This window comes from Leptonotus elevatus, chromosome 9 (assembly GCF_054856555.1).
Source record: "Leptonotus elevatus isolate MCC_2025b chromosome 9, RoL_Lele_1.0, whole genome shotgun sequence".
NCBI classification, from domain to species: domain Eukaryota; kingdom Metazoa; phylum Chordata; class Actinopteri; order Syngnathiformes; family Syngnathidae; genus Leptonotus; species Leptonotus elevatus.
In genome coordinates, this window is record NC_141247.1 from 19,092,500 (window position 1) to 19,114,005 (window position 21,506).

General features: G+C 37.6%; 1 protein-coding gene across 4 annotated transcripts in view; it reads right to left on the reverse strand.

Annotated features, from left to right (window-relative positions):
• Positions 1-895: 895 nt before the first annotated feature.
• The window catches only part of LOC147168673 (uncharacterized), a 142,467-nt gene continuing 121,856 nt past the window's right edge, over positions 896-21,506 (reverse strand). For 3 of the 4 annotated variants that reach the window (XR_015095982.1, XM_086085119.1, XM_086085118.1), the window contains one exon: positions 5,940-6,437. Coding sequence is in view for 3 of the 4 variants with exons in the window: in XM_086085119.1 (XP_085941245.1) it covers positions 6,311-6,437 (127 nt within the window). In the remaining variant the exon portion in view is untranslated. Of the gene's footprint in view, positions 1,179-5,939; positions 6,438-21,506 lie in introns of those variants that run through there. The other variant, XM_086085120.1, reaches the window with a different exon arrangement.

A 21,506-nucleotide genomic window follows, 5' to 3' on the forward strand; every position in this document is an offset into this window, starting at 1 on the left:
CTAATTTTTTTTAATAATGTAGAAGGAAGTAATATATTTACCCTAATGTTTTGATTCAGAGTAGAATAAAAGCAATTAACAACACATGAGACAATGAGCTGTAAACATCACTTATCACAAATAGCGCTTCAGACTTTCTCCATTTTTTTCCCTCTCCAATTCTAACATGCAGTTAATGAAACAAACAACAAAATTCAGTTGAACTCTTTCCTTTGCTAGAACCAAAATGCAAAGCTCAAATATGTGCTAAAATATTCATCAACGTGTATAATTTGGACACTGTGTGATAAGATAAGGCCTCAGTCTAGACAGAGTAAACAGTTCTTTCGACATCAAATTGCAGTAATCAAGGGTTGACTCACCTGAGTAACATGTTGTGTGCGTAGGCGTATGCGCAGCACAGAAGGAAGGGTACCTGTGTCGGCCTCCAGCAGGAGTGTCAAACTCAATAACGCTCAAAACACACCAGGATAAACATTTATTAAACAGACTTAAACTAACACAGTAAATTTTGTAGAGTAGATTTTAGAGAGAGTCTACTTGGAAGAGAGTAAAATATTCAGAGTCAATTTGACTCCTTTTGTGTACGAAAGAATGTTTTTGATCTCCTTTTGGATGTTAGCAAATAGTAGGAGTGGCATAGCTTGTCTCCCAAGCTGAAGGTCATCAGTTCATTCCTCAACCCTTGAGTAACGTTTTATTTTATTTTAAATAAACTAATAAAATGTACCCACTATTTTTATATATTTTATATATAAGTGAAAAAACAACGACTTTACTATTTTTTGTCATGGGACCTCGTACACAGCAAAAATACTTTGAGTAAAATTTACTCTGAATATTTTACTCTCTTCCAAGTGTAAATTTTACACTGTTTAGAGTGGGACCAAATAGACTACTACTTTTAGAGTAAAATGTACTCTACAAAATTTACTGTGTACTTATTTTTTATATAAATATGAAATACAATAAATATTATTTCCAAATAAATCAACTTAAAAAAAAAATTATGCATGAACATATCTGAAAATTACATAAATTAAAAACATAAATGTTACAATTATTTTTTTGTAAATGTAAATAAAAATGATGTCATGTTATTTTTCATATAGGCTGCGCTCCATTAAAAATAGATGACTGGCCGCAAATGGTCCACAGTCCGCAGTTTGGACGCAGGCCTACATGAAACAAAAACAACAGACACATTTAACTGCAGATGAAAATGCTGCTTGTGATTATGTTTGTCACATCATTTGAAAATCCAAGTCACCGGCATTTAAAGTCAATGACCCGAGAAATATTAATTATGTCATACAGTGGAAAAAATCCTCACATTAAGCAATAGCATGCGCTCATGATTACGAATAATATACAGTTCATTAAGAATGCACAGTGCTACCAATAATAGTGCTGGATGAAAACACATAGAATCAATAGAGATACAGATGTATTTTTTTTTTTAAATGCTGTTTTCCCGGCGGTTGAACCAAAGGCATGACCTACTTCACACCCTGTTTATTTTTCATATTTGCTGATAAGGCCAAAGAAGAAAGCCAGGCACTTGTCCTTGAAAAAAAAAATATGAGAAAATGGGACCAGCTTGCCTTTTGGACCAGATAAATGAATGACTTCTATCTCCTGCAAAAAATACCTGAAATTACACCAAAAAAAAGTCTGCCAGTCACTGTGGAAATGAGCATTATCTATTTTTCATGGGACACAAGCCGATAGGGATTTAATGTTTATTACTAACCGGCACGCCGCTTTTCCTGTTAAATTGAGGAAAACTAATATAAAGACACCCCGGCAAGCAAACAATGTTTAGGAAAAACAAGCACACACCAGGCCCAGGGAGGAAATTCAGGCTCAGTTGGAAATTGTTGGCTGCTTGAATGTGGACGCGTGTTCCCTAACGGCAGCCCAGTCTTCCGGAACCGATCCCTGTGGAGGATTTCTCATGAGCCATTGTGATCTCGCCGACACACATGACCGCGCGCGCACGTGCACACTTTTCAGACCGTGGTGCCATTAGGACCAAGTCTACATCCATCAGTTTGTTTTATGCAAAGCATACTTCAAATTCCCATAAGGATTTTTTTTTGAAGTCATCCACCAGTGTCACAGCTGGACTATAAATAAACCACCTCAAGGTGGTTTATCCTTTCCATCACACGCCCAAACTGAAAAGTATTGAGAAGTAACCAAACCACACAGGAAGTTGACTAATTCTGTTCCAGCATTCTGACATACATCATTGTGCAGCTTCATTAAATATTAATGCTATGACTGAAAAGAGGATGATTTATAGCGTCTCGCTGCTGTTCAAGACTTACAGTGAGTGACAGGCAAACAGGTTTATTTCCGCTCTGGAATTGTTTCAACCAATCTCGATATGTTCTCCATGACAGCCTGACCTGTCATGACACCACGACGTTGAAAAAGTGTGTAATAGTGTGGTTCACTCTAAAAACAGTCAAAAATGGACAGATCCTCTTACTTGGGTCGATTTGAGTCAAGAAATGTTTTTTTCAGTGTAAAACAACTCATAAGTATTGGTCAGAGCCTTTTTTTTGGGTCAAAAAATTGGGTCAAATTGACCCATAAAGTGCATTTTTGATCCATAATTGACTTACTTTTGACCCAACTGTTTTTAGAGTGTATTTTTGTGCCTAGCGCAAGTCTAGCGCAAAGTGCAGTCTAACTGTGCGCACGGGTGGAGTTTGAATTCGTTTGGTATTATTTAGAAATTTGCATTGGCGCTGTCAATGCGCCGTTGTGAGCGTGAACACAGCCTCTTGATTCCTGGCAAATCGATTGCCGGATGTCTCGTGAAGATTTTCTAAAGTGATTATCCTATGGTGTGGGGCGTGTTAAGATAGTTTTACTCACCATCATCATATACCAATCGTAAATGTTAAAAGAAACCCCGACTGTAATGACAAGTTTTCTCCATATTATATATATTTATTTGGTTGTTAATAACATAACTATGAGATTCATTTTTAAAAATAATTTCCAGTTTAATACATTTTGTAGAAATTTTATTTGAACGTACGTAGCAAAGTGAAACAGCTATAAAGAAAGCAAGCTAAGCCTCGTAGCGTTCCTAAAAGGACGGTCAAACCTCTTGATGCGTCTTGTGATTGACGAGAACACGGCGTGGGGGAGAGTGACTCTCCGGATCGCATGTTGTTTCTTTAGGAACGCTACGGAGGCTTACCTTGCTTTCTTTATAAGCGTTTCACATTGCTCGGCAGAGAGCTAGCCGGCATTCTACGTCGCCACGCATTGAGTGCGTTGCGACGTAAATAACAATGGCGGCGTACGTCCGAATGAAGTTTCTACAAAATGTATTCAACTGGAAATGATTTTTGAAAAATGAATCTCATAGTTATGTTAGCAACAACCAAATAAATAATATAGCGCAAACTTGTCATTACAGTCGGGGTTCCTTTTAAACTGTTCAGTTTTTATGATCGTAAAACTTTAAGGAACATTAGCCAATTAGCCAATAATACAAACAGAGCAGCAATTGCTTATGTGAAGTCTCTCCCAAATCATTCGCCATAATACAGGTTTTCAAAATATCAATTCAAGCCTTTCTCCTGTTTTCTCAATACTAACAAAGCTTTACAACAACTTAGGTGGTGACATTATTTGCTTGGCTAACTGTCTGAATCAGAGGGGGAATCATCTGAGGGGTGCAGCTGTTCAGTTTAGCGTGTGCAATGTTTTGAGACGTGGCAGGATGAGGCGGGATATTTGTGTCCAATTTAACAGGTGCTGTTAATCTCAGCAAATGAAAAAAAAAGAAGTTTTAATCGGAAGATATGGCAATGTAGCCTGCCGGCAACATTACAGATAAAAGTAGGAGTTGTTTCCAATGCAAATTGCAAAAAATTGCAATCACTTCAGTGATGAAGGAAGAAGGCATAATGGTGATGTGTCACAAATACTGTCATTTCACTTTTTAACATTATAATTGTCAAGCGTAAAAGGCAACAAAATACTCAGCCTTATATAATATTAATTGATTAATATTGAAAGTTATAGTGAAACAGTATCCCGACTTTGAATGAGAGTTACTCTAAGTAACTTCCAATTCTTTTGTTCTTTTTCTCCTTACACTGCTTGTTAGGACAGCTCTTCTTTTTGGAATGAGGGTCACATACAAAATAAAATAAAATAATCTAATGCAGCGTTTTAGTGCAACTTTTGAGGCATGGTTTTCCCCATTCCAAACAAAATTCTTAACTTCCACTGCAGTAAAATTAAAAAGGCAACCAGAGGGTTTACGGTTGTATCTAAATGAAATTATGAAATTGTCACTAGACTTCATTTCAGCTCCTGGAGCTTTCCACAGTTCGACTGTGAGTCTTGATGGGGGGAAAAAAATGCAATTCACAATCTATTACAATTATTATTCTGTTAGAAAAAAATATGTTACTTGATAAAATGTGCTGTAATCAATTGTAACACAACATTTGAACCTTTCAACCCCAGCTTTTATTACTAAGTCCTAAAAAAGTGCTTTTCTCTTAGTCCAGGATTTTAAATCTTCCGGCCCAAGGCTAACCTAATCCCTCGAGGCATTGGGTTAACCACAAAAAAAAAACGTTAAAAAAAAGAAAAAGAAAAAAAGTTCACTCTTTCCCATAGACCTCAGAATACACTGTAGGCATCCACCTCCACTAGACTCTCATATCCACTCTGAAAGTTCACAAACATGATATTCCTGTGTCAGAACTGCTCAAAATGTGTTCTAATAATAATCTAATAACATTGACCGGTACCACTCTGCTATGTTTGCCTGGGAACGAGCCTTGCTTCTCGACATTTGGCACCGACACCAGCTATCCAGTTAAGGCAATTAAGTTTGAATACCAAACAAACACGCTGACAGCTTGCCAAGATCAAAGAACTGGTTTCCCAAGTGGATAACATAAACTTACCAAAATGGATGGAGGAAAGAAAAATTATGAATGTGAGCTAATATTTAAGTTACTGCTAATTATGCCTTAAAGAGCATGTACAGGGACAAAAAAAGTAGCCTATTGCTAACAAGGCTGCCAAATTTGAATGAATTAAAAAAATTAATCGTTAGGTACACATAAAATAAGGCTCCAAAGTCATGATAAATAGAGCCCGCCTTGCAGCTGTGTCTGCTGAAGGCACAGTTAACACGTGCTGCTCGACCTTCACTTGTCAATCAAATATGTTTGTTTGTGTAGCAAAATGTGCGCTACTGTGTTTCATAAACAGTTAACACTTTCCTCGAGGTGTCTCTCTTCTGAGAGGACACACAAACACCAAGCGAGAACATATAGGATGACCCTGTCGCAGTCGAGCTAGCTCGTTAGCTTGCTAGCTGGTTAGCGAACAAAATGGATGGATGGATGGATAGATAGATAGATAGATAGATAGATAGATAGATAGATAGATAGATAGATAGATAGATAGATAGATAGATAGATGGATAGATGATAGATGGATAGATGGATGAATAGATAGATAGATGGATGGATGGATAAACAGACAGACAGACGAGAAAATGTGGGGCTACAATGTGATTGATTTATTTTTTTGGCTACAGTTAGGCGGCTACAAATAAATAAATAAAGTCAAATAGCAGGATCTTGATAGTGGAAGTCACCATGGGAGAGGCTCATTAAAACTGTTCCTCTTCAGGGAATCAACACGGCTGCTGTATAGCTTCCCGCAAAATGGCGAAGGCTTTTCACACCAAGTTAGACACCAACTCCTGGGGCTTGTTTCTGATCTGATTTTAATCTTGCATGCTTCAGCAGCTCGGAGTCGTATGCAATATATTGTATATTCTCGCAGCTGGGCCTTGTCCTTATTAGCTGACATCACACAAACAAGAAATATGCACTGTTATGCCACTTGGTCGAATCAGGTCTGTGGTGTTTTGTGCAATGAGTGAGCATTGAGGAAAATAGCTTGGGTTACATAATAGGTTGACCCATAAAGTCAGGGAATATATATTTTTTCTTTTTAAATCTTGAGCCAGTGTTTTTGTGATGCTTACGAATCATTAACATCATCGTCACCACCACCAAAGTTGCACATTTAAAAGCGTAGACAATTTAAAGCAATGTCGTGCACATCACTACATGGAACGCCATTACAGCATGGGCCTCATTAAATAACTCCACATTATCAGATTTTCTTTGGCTTTTTGTTGTTGTTGTTAATGAAGGACCAGCCTCTCAACAAGGACTATGAAGAGAACTCGTCAAGTGAGGTGCGGAATTAGCACCCGGCATGTTACGAAACAGAGTCTTTATATTCAAAAATACAAAGTAACAACAGAGAGCAGGGCTGGATTCAGATGGCCTCGAAGAAAACACTTGACGGGGAAACCTTTGGCGGCGATACCTCGATTGAGAGAGCGGCGCTGGATGCATGGAAGCAACCTTGAACAGATGAAAGAACATAAGAAACGTTGACGTATTGACCAAAGTGTCACTGAGCAACTTCTGCTCGGTCTATGCTCAATTCTATATGACAGAATAAAGGCCTATATGACAAAACGAGAGAGCCTGGACAAAGTGAAAGGGCCACATCATCTGCACAGCAACTGACAACATCATCGCAAGGAACAAATATCGGACCATAACAACGCAATGACCCAGCCCCAAGCGCAAACATAACAGAGTAAACCCAATACAAGTCTGATTCCTTGAAGCGCTACAGTAGCCTTGAGGGTTGCCCAGTATGGATGGTCATTACCGAAAACCTTAAAACTCGCATAGTCTGTCATCCTCCGGCCATTGTGAGCACTTTGTGCCAAGCCCCATGCAGCTTTTCCCCATCTGAGCTTTCCTTTGTACATGCAGCGGGAGCCGTGTCAGTATTCATGCCAACAGACCCCTCGAGACCCCCCCTTCTTCTCCCTCAGCGTTACACACCGTGGTTTCAAATAGCGCTTTATATCTCATTCCCTCCAGTGCCAATGTTTCAGCCATTTTGAACACAGTCAAAAAGGCATTTACCAGCTGCTGATGAAATGGCAAGTCCATCATGGCATCAGAGTGGAAGTCAGGAAATAAAGAGAATCCGTGCTCGGGAATGAATGCAATTCTGTTAGCTTGTTTCTGAGATATCGCGTATGGACAAGCTGCATACTATACATGACTTTCGCTATTTTCCACATCCTATTCCTATACATATTTCTATTGCTGTACTCCTGAATAAATGATCCCATTGCCAAGAGACGGGTAAGCGCTAAAGGCTTTTAGATGTAAGGGAAACAAGATAACTTCAAGAAGTCCTCAATAAGAAAGCCTTTTGAAGTACAGCACCACCGCTTTTTTTTTTTTTTTTTGGGAGGAAGGTTGTGAAATCTAAACACTGACATTTGGCCCATGTTGACAGTCTTGAGAGACTGGCAGGCAGCGCTGAACAGCAAACAGACAGAGACACATGCGCTGTCAGCTCAGTCCTTGCAACGAAACCGCCTCTCGCCTCGCTCGTTTGCTCGGGTCCTCGTAGATGGAGTTTTCTTGATTACACCACAGTCAGGGTAAACAAATATATATTTACATAAGTAATCAAAAGCAAATGCTCAGGATTTCATTTTAGTTCTTGACTCTAAATGGACACTGACTGTGTAAATGTTAAACTGTATTGACTTTATTAGTATTACAGTCAACTGCTGTGCATTTCTACTCAGTTTACCTTTGCATACAATTTCTCTCCTGTCCTGTTTTATTAGCTTAAATTAACCTTTTCATTTCGAAGGATGGTGGTATATATTTTTTTAAAACATAACTATAAAAGGACTAAAAATAAATAAATAAATAAAAAGCAGTTATAATATCACACACAAGAGGACAAATTTGTTCCCGTTAATTATCATTGCCAATTATCTCTGACGCACAGTGAAATAAAATGTGTTCAACAGTCCACTCTCACAAATACTTTCAATGAGACACTTAGAGAGCTATTTGCATGTATACGACGCCACACTAATCATTTGTGTGGGTTTGTTTCAACAGTCTCCAGTAAACATGATTTCAAAGGCCTCTCGCCCTCTACCATGCTGAAATTAGTCCGTCCGTCCATCCATCCTCTACTATGCTGAAATTAGTCTGTCCGTCCGTCCATCCATCCATCTATGGCAAGCTAGCTAGCTATGGCTTCTATTTAGCTGTCTGTCCGTCAGTCCGTCCGTCTTACTTTTCTCTTTCTATCTATCGATCTATCGATCTATCTATCTATCTATCTATCTATCTATCTATCTATCTATCTATGGCAAGCTAGCTAGCTAGCTATGGCTTCTATCTAACCGTCCGTCTCTGCCTGCATTTCCTTCACTTCCTAGTTCGAGCATTGTGAGGAATTACTGTACATGACTGATTCTAGTCTTTTCATAGCAATATACACGGTGGTTGGTAAAAATATATACTACACCATATTCATTTGCTTGCTCCTATTTGACATTTTCTTTTCATCAGGGTTATGCTGTGCTTCTTCATAGACTGTGGAGTGTTAAAAAATGGAAACTATGCCTTAGGGTAATGGCAATGAAATTCTATTTATACAGTCAATAAATACCAGAGTCTACTAGGGACGTTTTATATTGATAATGACTTGTTGTGTCAACTCAATTGAAATTGTAACACTTCTGGTTCCACATTCGTGTAATGCTCAGAGTTCAGAGTATGATTAAGAAACATCCAGTACTGATAAAACACCTATGGCAGTAATCACATTGTTGTCATCAGCTGTTTTATTATCAAATTGTTTCTTGGATAAAGAAGAGTCAACGTGGTCAATATGAACTTTTGCACAGATTAGATCCATCAGCCTTTAACCATATGCAGTTTCACATTTTATTAGTGGACACTTGCATACAAGCAACTCGTTCACTGCCCGGCAAGTAAAAAATTTTTTTTTTGACGTTTATAGCCGTCAATGGCAGTGAGTGACTTCAACATTCCCATTTCCAAATAATATCAATACAAAGTCTAAATCCGCCTTTTACTCTTATCACCAAGTTATGATACTGTTGAATCCCTGCATTGAAGTATTTAGGTTTACATTTTCCTTTTGCAACACGTTCTTTCACTGCATGGCTTAATCGTGGTGAACCCACACTGATACAATTTGAAAAAACGTCCTGGGGAAAATGTTCTGTACATCCCTGACTTACATTTGGACCAAGGCAATCAATAGGAACAGAACTGTAGGCAGTGAGGCGAGTGATTTTAATCTTGGACTAAATATCCAGAAGTGGATTACTTTCACACAATCTCGCACCTCCGCAACTCGACATGAAATATGGATAAGGAAAGAGAGGATGCAAGAGAGAAGAGGGGATGTGAAGGAAATTTTTATTTTTTTTCCCTCAACCACCACCTTGAATAGAGGCCAAGTTTTAGGCAGCTGGAGGATTTGAAGCCACTTTGCAAAGCACATGAAGCAGCTCCCACCATCTTGATTTGGCCAGCGGTTTAATTAGAAAGACCCCCTACTATGATACCTTTCAACACTGACAGCAGAGGAATTCGCCAAGCATCGCCACAGTGGCCCCCGCCACTGATGAGCACATGCGGTGTAGAATGTGTGATGCAATGCAAAAATGTAAAAAAGAAAAGAAAAAGGGCTCATTTCCATACACATTCTCTGTCGTCAGTTATTGACTTTGAAATATTGTGAATGTTATGAACTAGCGCAGAGCCTATTAATCAGTTAAGACAAACAAAAAAGGTCATTACACTATCTTGATGAAACACGTTCCTAATTAAACCACCCGTCATATGGCTGAGAGATAATTTCGACTATAGTCTAAAAACGTGTGATATTACAAATTACATGATTTAACAGGAAGCATTGAAATTGCTTTTAAGAGGAAATGAAGAAGAAAGTATCAACATGGGCTCATGTGAACTTAATAGGAAATTGTGGGGGGAACAAAAACATAATTTAAGTTTGAACTGGATTACTTTTCAGCTGAATGAGCATTACTGCACCACCATTAAATCACTAACTGGGCATTCAAGCATACCAAATACAACACTAAGAACAACAAAATCAATACTTTTTTTTTTTGTCAGGGCACATTTTCGCAGCGTACACCATATCAACTATAGATTAGGCGTTCTCAAACCCTTTTACACACTAAGTGCCACCTAAAAAAAAAATACTGAGTGCTTCAAGTACCACCATACCTGACCAAATTCAGAATCAGAAACGCTTTATTGTCCCTTGAAAGGAAATTCATGCTGCAACAGGAGCAAATAACATAGGAGAGAATTTTTAAAAAACAACAAAAACTCAGACTCAATAAAAAATAAATAAAATAAAATAAATAAAATAAAATAAAAGGAAATATCATACTTGTACATACAATTGCTAACGTGTTCGGAGCTAATGCCATGAATAGACAATTAACATTCAAATATGGTAACATAGGATATATTTCTACTTGAGTGTTAAAGTCGACTAACTGAAAATTAGGCTGAATCCAAAAATATACTACTGTCTACTACATTTGAACAAATATAAATAAATAATATCAAGTAACAAAACAAACACGTTCCCGGTCGCTACTCCGTGACTAATGACCTTCCCAAAAAACAAGACTTCCCGAGGACTCTGGAAAAGGTCACACCGGCATAAAGGAAACATTTCACAAAACAACCGCATGCATCCACCATTATCCAATTTTGCCATTAGACAGACGTTACTTCAATGCCTATAATTTGCACATAAATATAAGTGAAGGTCATATCAGCAAAGTCACTATGGCTATTCAGATATTATGGCACAATATACAGTGGATATGAAAAGTACACACCCTTGTAACTTTTTTTTTGGGTCACATTAGTGATGGAGATTTTTTTTTTCATTAAAAAAACCGGGATGTGTAGATTTATTTTTTATTTTTTACGGAAGATGATTAGGATCAGTGAAGTGGAGAAAAAAAAGGTTGGCAGGATTCTCACTTTATTCTCAGAATTCTGACTTTGAAGTGAGAATTCTGATTTAAATCTCAGAATTCTGACTTTATTCTAAGAGTTCTGACTTTATTCTCAGAGTTCTGACTTTAAAGTGAGAATTCTGACTCTAATCTCAGAATTCTGACTTTATTTTCTGAATTCTGACTTTATTTGAACAATTCTGACTTTATTCTAAGAATTCTGACTTTATTCTAAGAACTCTGACTTTAAAGTGAGAATTAATTAATTAAAGTCAGAATCCTTTTTTCTTTTCTTTTCACTGGCCCTAATCCTCTTCCGTGTTTTTTTTAACATGACACTCCATGCAAGTCATTCGTCAAGATTATATTCAGTGTGCTCAAAATATTCACAACAGCTCATGTCCATTCATATCATTGCGAAGCAGTTAACAACGAGAATGGACTTGTGCTGTTCTAACTGTCTTAAATGGCTTTGTCATCCGGCCCCGGCCACAATAACATGCGTGTATCAACCCGGATTAAGTTCAATTAGCATGTAATTACATTGGCATAATGTGCGCTCAGCAAACTTGATTTCAAGTGTTAGCTTATTGCCTCTTGCTTTCTGCTGTCCTGTACAGCGCGTCTTAAGAAAGCGGGATGCATGCACATCGCTTCATCCCAAGGGTTTCACTTTCAAACGCACATTTCCCTTCTTGCACAGCATAAGGCCAATGACCACAACAATAAACAAGACTGTCGACTCACTCCCTGGCATCTTAAGAGACCACAAGAGCATAAACAGTTAGTGCAAAAGGCAATATTATATTATGTTCCGACTGGACTATTTTTCAGCAGAGTGGGCATCCCTGTAAACGTAAGAGCTCCTTGTGCATGCACGAGCTCCTACAGTGACACACTTGTAGTGGACATTAGGGAGGTGCAGCTCCATCACTCAGGTAATATGATCTGTATCCGGATACACTGCCAACAGTGGCTTTGCTTTTTCTTTTTTAAACAGGAAGAAAAATCATATTTTGATCACATTGTAGCCTCTACGCATTCTTAAAATGGCGTCTCATCGAAACATCTGCAGTGATCATTTCCAGTTGCTATTGCAATCAAATCTAAGCACAAAAAAAAAGTGCATATGACAGGATTAACGCAGACAGGGATCTTAATCGCTAAATGTGAAAACAGACAGCGAGTCAAAATCTCCCACATCTTCATCTGGCTTTGCTTCTTAGAGCGTGAGATTAGACGTTAATATGATTCTTGGTTGTGAACACAACACAAAGATTTCTGACAGATATCATCGACAAACTAAATGCTACAAAGCTGCAAACAAAACAAAAACAAAAAGTATTCAGTGATAAGCAGAGCGTTGAAATGATAAGTGTCAAAAAATTATTTGGCAATAAAATGGGGTTGGGTGTTCCAGTGAATCATTCACATTTACGTTTATGTATTGAACAAATCTGCACTTGTTTGATTTACTATTGGCAGAAGTCAGCCGCTCACATTTTTTTTCTACAAATACCGACACATATTTTAAGGACAATGACACATTGATAGTAAGACAATGAGACACGTAACGCAACGTAACGTCATGTAACGTAACATATGAGATCTCAGGTTACAGTCTAAAAAAAAGGGACCATCCCAACTTTTGTTTGTTTGCTAATTGAACATATAACTGAAAATATTGTAACAGAAGTTAAACAAAAATTAATAGAAGAGAAGGCATATAAATAGTCAACGTTAATCACACTTTATACGTTGAAAAGGGAGTATGAAAAAGTTAAAATGCATTAATTAATTAATTAAGAGAAAGCTTGTCAAGTCTTACCCCTTTTTCTTGACATATTTGGACTTGTTTCATGGCAATACAATAATAGCTTTTTGAGTTATTCAATCAACCCAAAAAGTTGGGTCAAATGAATAACCCACTAAACAACCTCAAAAATTGGGTTGTTTAAAAAAAAAAGTGTTAAACAAATAAATACAAATTTGGATCTGCCCATTTTTTTAAAACCCAATTTTTTAATTATTTTTTTTTACTTCAACTGTTTTTAGACTGTAATGTGTGTATTGCCTCCATATTCTAGTACACACTAAATCAATGCTAGTTATTTTCCTAATCCACTCACTGGGTAGCTGCGGATTTTGAGCAGATTGGTTTACTTTTACCCAAGGTTGGGTTAAGTATTTTTGACCCAGCAGATTGGATTTTGGTGGTCTGAAAAGTTGAACCTAGTCACCATGGAGTAAATTTTACGTAATTTTCGTAGAAAACATTGGTGTTGGCTGGATGGCTTAGTGGTTAGTTTACTCACTTCAGAAAGGGATTTGGGTTCAAGTTCCAGGTGTGTTACTTCTTTAAAAAAAAAAGTAATACATTTTGCATCATTTAGCTATAAATGGGTATGTTTTACCCATTGTTAGATCAAAAATCATGGGCCAATGTGCTGGGTCAAATTCACAACCCATTGTGTTGGCTGTAAATAACCCAGCATCAACTAAGCCCCCTTTTGGGCCCACCACTGGTTACTTATTTCACCCAGTTTGGGTTACTTGCACTCCCTAAAAATGCGGTTGTCTTGTCCTCCACCTCTCCTGGTACACCGGCCTGTCTCCTGGCATTTCTTCCACACTCTTGACATTGAGCTACGCGACACGGCAAACTCTGAACTCCTGAACAACTTCCATGCGCTGCAGTCTACAGATGCCACTAGCCATGAGGTCACCAGAAATTTTTTAAACTGGACAGAAATTAGCCAGAAAAGACGAGGGGGGAAATGGTCTGCAAAACAATCCCTTAATAGAGATTGTCTTGCTAACTGCTTTCCACCTGTTGTAATTCCCATTAGCACAGCAGTGGGTGAAATTGATTTACAGGCATTATTGCTTCTTAACTGGACAGGTCGGCGTCCTGCAAGCACGACTGGCTAGCAATTACACTGTGATGATTATGTGTTACCTTTGTTTTTCACAGAAATATAAAATCAGTCAGACTTTAATGCACTTCTCCAACTGTGCACATTATGAAGTGCATGGCCAGACTTGACAATGAAAATGACATGAGAAAAAGGAAATATGGTCAATTAAAAACGAAAAATAAGTGGTGCCCTTTAACTCATTCACTCCGAGATATTTTCACTGAAGCAATCCCCTACGCTCCTGGCTATTTTACTGTATTTTGACTGATTTAGCAAAGCCCACAGAATATTGTGTTCTATTGCTATAAAAACATGGAACCTACCAAAAATCAGAAAAAAAGGATATTTCTATCTGTTTTCGTTTTTCAGCAATTAGCATTAGAATATAGCTAAGTTTCATCATTATTCACATATCTGATATATATATATATATATATCCCTCTTAGGGGCCATCTGCTGCCATACAAACTTCCTTCCACTTTCTAAAGCTTCCTTTGGTCGTGTGTTGTGTGGATGGACGCAGTGGTCAAGGCCATGCGTCTGACTCGACCCCAGCTCGCACCCTGACTCCATTCACATGACTGTAAAAAGAAAAAAAGCATGCAACATTGCACACAAAAAAAATCTGCGAAACAGAGAGACCGTGAAAAGTGAACCGTGTTATAGCAAGGGAACACTTATTAATTTTTTTTAAATATGTCCTCCTTTTTGACCTTATGGAAGTGGCCACCCTAGCGCTAGCTAGCTCGCTAGCATCAGGTGCTAAAACCAAACTGTGGCAGGGTTTTTACTTTCTGGACTTGGATTTGCCACCTCTGGTGTTGAGTTCACTTAAGTCTGCATTTGCAAGTCAAAATAATAATAATGACTGAGCTTATGGTAGTAAAATCGGACCTTCAACCAACACTGATCATTTAATTAGCCTTTGTTATAAAATATGCAATAATTACACACAAAGTATGCATGATTAACTTTACAGCTTCATGTTTGGCCAATACTTAAATTTAGCGGAACGATGCACTCTCAGCAGCATTTTCAGGGTTTATTTTAGCATATTAAATAACTCATCTGCAGAATGTATAGCAAAGGCATTAACCTCCATTTGAAAACCATCACGGCAAACGTGACGGCTGAACGCTGAAGTGAGGGATGATACGCCTCCGCAATATCGCCTCCCAGGTCTTATTGTCTCATCTATCTCTTTTCAAGGCCACGACAAATTCTCGAGGTACCTTAGCACTATAATAAGATTTATTTTCTTAAATAATGAGCTATTGGCTAAACCAAACACACCCGGTGCCTTTGTGTGAGAATGCATTACAGATGAGCTCGCAGGTTATTTTGGGACACCTTGGGCTCCACAGTGCTTTAATCTTTTAGTAGGGTGTGTTGTCATGCTTTTAATTTGCTTAAATACTTGCTGTAGAATATAATGCTGTCAACAAAGCTACTTGTCCATGCATCACTGGTGTTTACCCACCTTGAAATGCTGAAATAACACGCGGAGTGATGTGGTTACTCCCGGGGAAGGAGGTAATTATTCTCAGCGTAAAATGCAGCGGCGGCCGCTTCAAGAAACAAACCAGCCGAGCCCTCAGCCACAGCTACATAATAAATGCCCTTTTGTTGCATGGATGGCTAACTGAGATTTCAAGCATAAGCATTTAGTTTCTTATTTGTTCACACCTGCGCACTGGCTAACGAGAGCCGCGGAAAATATAGAGGTGAGTTGTGGCCTGCAGTCAACTTGATGGGCACAACTCAAAATGTCATTAATCATGCACACATTGGAGTCAGCGTCTCATACTTTCAAAGAACAAGCTTCACATATGTACCCCAAGGGATAATTAGAATCCATATCATTTTAGTTCTGTTATCTACACTCAACAAAATTATCAACCAGAGGCACACCTGTGCACTAATCATGGTGTCTAATCAGCATCTTGATATGGCACACCTGTGAGGTGGGCTGGATTACTCACCATCACAGATTTAGACTGGTTTGTGAACAATATTTGAGCGAAATGGTGATATTGTGTATGTGGAAGAAGTTTTAGATCTTTAAGCTCATAAAAAATGGGAGCAAAAACAAAAGCGTTTATGTTCTTGCTGAGTATATATTGGGTGTAATGCCACTGTTCACCGTTAGATGGCAGCACACTTTCAAATAGGAAGAAAAAAACAGGAAGTATTTCAGCACAGTCTAGTTTTTGACTATCAATAAAATTGATCAATAATAATAATATAATATAATAATTATTATTTCTTTTTTTGCAAATGTTTTTTTGTTCTGCCTAAATCCTCTCCTCATGATGCAAATGGTTAATTTTTTTGTGTTTTGTGAAATATCTGAAAAAATGACATAGGCGATTATTTTAAGAAGGTGTAGATACGTGAGCTTGCCGACATGTTGGACAATGACAGGGTGGACATTTTTGGCAATTTTTTTGCATTTACATGGTGAACCTTCATTTGCAAGCTGACTGTGTACTATTTAACAAAAAAAAAAATCACATTTCTGAAAGTTTTTCATATTAATTGATATTTCATGACGGCAGGGTGGACATGTTAATGTGACATCCAGCTATTTGAAACACAAGTGTAAAAAATCTCATCTGCAGCTATAACCACTGTTTTAGCCTCCATTAAAGAAAAAGATGGTTGTCAAAAATCTGACGTTTTCCTAAAGGGGCAGTTACCACATGATGACAGGGTGGACAACAGGGTGACACAGTTCATTTTTTTCTTGTTAAATACCCTGTTCATAATGACAAAAAAGGTTATTTAGTATTACACACAATGTACTCGCCATTGCGCCAAAATCCCTGTCTGTGTGTAGCTTCTGAGAAAAGATAGAAGCTTTACAAGCAATATCAAAGCATGCTTCACCTTGAGATTACACCCCCCCCCCCCTAAAAAAAAAACCCCTCAGGGATTCGAATGCGCAGAACTGACCCCCAAGTGGCCACCCGTTGCATTCCTTTGAGTGCTCTTCATCCGTAATAGCAATTCACTGTTTCTGCCTTTCATCTCTCAGGACCGAGCGGTGATGCTGCTGCAATGCGCTTTTCTCATGATAATATTCACAAATATCAGCATTTCAAAAATGGTTATGCATTGTGTTTATAGTGATCATTTAAAGCAACAGTCACGTCAAATAAGAGGCAACCTTCAAAGGGGGAGAAAAGATAGTTTGCGTCCTGTTTGCGGAAAGGGGAGCATCAGTGGTTAAAAGCCCACTCAGAAGTCAGGAAGTGTGTTTTCCCCCCATGGCTCTCACGAGGAAATGAGCATCAAAGGTCCAAATTGTCACATCTACGGCCTGCACATTGACTGGAAGAGTAATATGAGTGACAGCGCGCCATTTTCTGATTACATGCCTGACAGCTTGTGCTTATTGAAAACGATGGGGACAGATGTTTGCTCTCACTCGCATGCAATTACGTTTTGACTTCATGAAAATGAGAAATTAATTGAAAATGAAATATGGAATTTTTCCTAGAAATGCTGTTTGTGGTATTTGTTGTAATGATTGGCAGGCATGACTGATCCCATTACACTGTATGTGTTAACTGTACATTTTGGTGATGTTTTTGCCGCCTCGTGAATACTCAGAGTCAAACTTTTTAGGAAATAATATATGTATTCATTTGTAGCTGTGCCGCACCTAGCAATCACATTGGATCAATGAATCTAAACTTAGAATTAAATTCAAATTATAAACAAAATAAATTATATAATAAATCAGATAAATCATATCTCCTTACACAATACAAAGTAACTACTGTATAATTACTGACACACTAAAAAATGTTGGGTTGTTTTTCTAACACACTCACTAGGTACACTCTTAAACCTGCTGGACCTACTTGGGTCAATTTGACTCAATATTGAGTTGCTGGGTTGTTTAGATGCAAAATGACTGGCCAGCTACTTTGGGTTAGTTTGTATAAAAAACAACAACAACAACAACAGCCCAAGTAGCGGGTTGGGCCATTTTATACTCATTTTTATTTTATTTTTATTTTTTTACCCAGCATTTTTAAGGGTGCGGTTGATTTTCAGCAAACTAGGTTAACCCAAGGTTGGGTCATTGTTTTGAACCAGCAGTTTGGCTTCAAGATTGGATTTGGGCGAGGTGAGGATATGAACCATTTTTGACAGTGTGCACCCTTAAAACTGTTGGGCCAAAAAGGGGACCGATTGACTACTTGGGTCAATATGATCCAACTTTAGGTTGCTCCGTATCTAAAGTAAGCCAACTTTCTGGGTTATTTTGTAATGTACAATTTAGTAAAAAAAAAAAAAATGGGTCAAAATGACCCAAATATTGGCTCGTGCCTTTTTTTTTTTAAACAAAATTGGGTTATTTTTGACCCACAGATTTAAGAGTGTACTGTGTACTGACATTGAAATAGATTTAATGAACACTCTTAAAACTGCTGAGTCAAACCCAACCCAATTAGAGCCAATATTTGGTTGGACCAACCTGTTAACTTGTGTCAATTTGACCCAACTTTCTGTGTTGTTTACTACAAAATAACCCCCTTTTTATTTTGTGGCAAAACAACCAAGAAAAACAGTTTGTTTACAATGTAGAGATGCCCTAATTGTATATCAGTTGTTGCCGTTTAATTTGACAGCTATCTTTATCTGTATGTATAAGAAAACGAATGAATGATGTTGTATATAAATGGATCATGCAGCAGCACCCTCGGCACGAGCTGGTGGGTGCCTCAGGGTGACACAATGGCTCAGCGGCATAACGCCAAAAAAGCTCGTCGGTGTACAACTACAACGGTTTGATGTCAACAGCGCAATTTTGCTTCCACTGTGTACATGCGGTGGGTGTTGTGATGATCATGGGGGTTATGATTGTTGTAATCCACTGAGCCATTGTGTTCAATCTGCTGTCAGTTTCAATTATTGCTGTCTGCCCCCTCCAAGTGTATTTACACCGTTTGAAAAAAAAAAAAAAGTCATCTATATACATCAGTGCGTCTTTGTGTCTTAGCCTTCCAAACAAAACTCATGTAGTGCCGGCCGGGTCATTTTTGTGTCATCGTTTGTGTGTGTTGACCTCTCAGCAGACATATGATCTTCTGGCTGTAATTGGTCTTTATTCCATTTCCTTTCTTATCTGCCAGTCTCCTGCCAGTCAAAGACAAATCGCCCATGTGTGCTCAAAGAGTACAAAGGACATGTAATTCAGCTGCACACTATCAGCGTGTTGTACATGCAGGTAAAATCGTGTTCACAAGTCACTGGAACGAACACGACAGGTGCGTTAATAAAATGGAAACATCGAAAAACAAGATGCAAGCACAATTGCAATCATAGCTGTCCTCAGTGTCAGGACACTTTGTAAGCATGGCAAGAAAACAGGCTTCACTGTAATTAAAGCATCTTGTTTTCCTTCTCATTATTTGCAAAATAATGAACTTCATGTTCTCACATAACGATCATTATGTGAGATGTTTCCTTTTTTTCCTTCACAACTGTGGGAAAAAAAAATGCTTCCTCTCTATTATCATCAATTTAATTGCATTTGTGTGTTTTGCCCTAAGGCAAGCTTAACCCTCATGGAGATTGAAATGAAACATACATAATGTATAGAATGCATGCACTTTTGGATGAGACCTAATACGGAAAGTAATTAAAAGGAGAGCATTTTAATTCAACACACTTATCACAGGAGACCTTTGAAAATGGCTCCGGTGGTGATGATGGAAGGTAAGGGTAATGTGTGTGGAAAGAGGAAGCGGTGAGGAGGAAGAGGACAGATAAGGCGGGATTGCTACTGTCAAAGTGTCACTTGGATGCAGGTGGGAAATCCGCCATCTCTAAAACAGGGATGGCTATACATCTCGCACCCTCCTAAACACCTTTCAATAACAACCTGTTATCAGACAATGCTTGAGGATTCATGTGCAGCCTATGAAACATGAATAGAAGGCCATAGGAGTCATTCAGCAACAGTTGTTATTTCGAGCAATATCCATGAAGAAAAGAAACACTAGATAACAGTATCACTCTGAAAATACCTGCTTCCTGTTCCTTATCAATTGTCAGGCATCTTCAAATGTTGAGTAGTTTTACTTATTTCAGTTTGATTGTTTTTCTTTAACTGCCAATGTGGGGTGAACATTTTTGACTGGCAAATACTTTACAACGTGTTTAAATAAATAAGTACGTTTGAAGCTAAATGCTAAAAACATTGCATTTGTTTCCCATAATGCCACGGGGGTTATTGACTTGTGGATGCACATACCTCATGGAATTATGGGAAAAGATATTAAACGGAAATCATGCATTGGACACTTATTATAAATCATAAAAATTACAAATAAACAATGCTCACTTTGGTATAATGTATGTCAAAGGCAAAAAAAAAGTTGTTTTTTTAACTCATTCACTGCCATTGACAGCAATAGACGTCAAAAATTAATTTTAACTACTTATATTAGTTTAACATTTTTTCCTCATTTTTGTTAACAAGAGTATGAAAGCCTAGAATTTGTTTTGGTACATATAGAACATATATAATTTTATCTTTAAAAAAAATTCTATATATATATATTTTTTTTATTTTAAATCTTTTTTTTTTTTTAAGAAAACATTATTGAAAATTAGGGGCGTCAGGCGATTACAATTTTTAATCGTAATTAATCGCATGACTTCACTGGTTAACTCACGATTAATCACAAATTTAAATCTGTTGTAATGCATAAAAACAATTCTAGGTTTTCACACTCTTGTTAACAAAAGTGGGGAAAAATGTTAAACTAATAGAAACAGTTCAAATGAATTTTTGACGTCTATAGCCGTCAATGGCAGTGAATAAGTTAATATGTGCATGCACAAGTCAATACTATATGGCAAGTACGTGCGAAAACATTCATGCATTGAACACTTAATAATAAATCGTAAAAATTACAAATAATTGTACACTTAATTGATTTTCTTATTGGTATAATGTAGACTAAAGTCTAAAAAATATAGCTTTTTTTGTTTGTTTTGTTTTTTTGTGCATGCGCAAGTCATTACCCCGTGGCATTATGGGAACACATGTTGAATGGAAATCATGTACTGCAGACATAAAAAAAAATCATAAAAATTGGCAATAATTTTTTTTACATACTTAATTTATGAAGGTATTGGTATAGTGTAGGCCAAGTCAATACAACGTGGCATTATGGGAAAAAAATGCTATGTTTTTAGCTTTTAGCCTACAAATACGTTCAAACGTATTTCCAGTCAAAAATGTTGACTCCATATTGTCAGTTCAACACTTCCGTATTTTATTTAAGTTTAATATCACATAGAGATGTTAAAATACGATCTAAAACATTCCCTGTAATTAACTCACTTATTTCCTCTGGGGATTTTTTGTTTGTTCATTAGAACAACTTGGAAGACAACCGGTTGAACAGACCATATAAAGCTCAACGTTGGAGGTCCTACTGTTTATAGATTAATACCCAATTGCAATACCATGATATTATCTTCATCAATAACGTATTGGTAATATGTGATATTATCATAACAGAGGTTAAGCGATTTATTGCACACATTATCATGTTGCGCAGCCTCACTGCAATTCATGGTGCACATTTTAATGATATAAAGCTGTTAGCAGC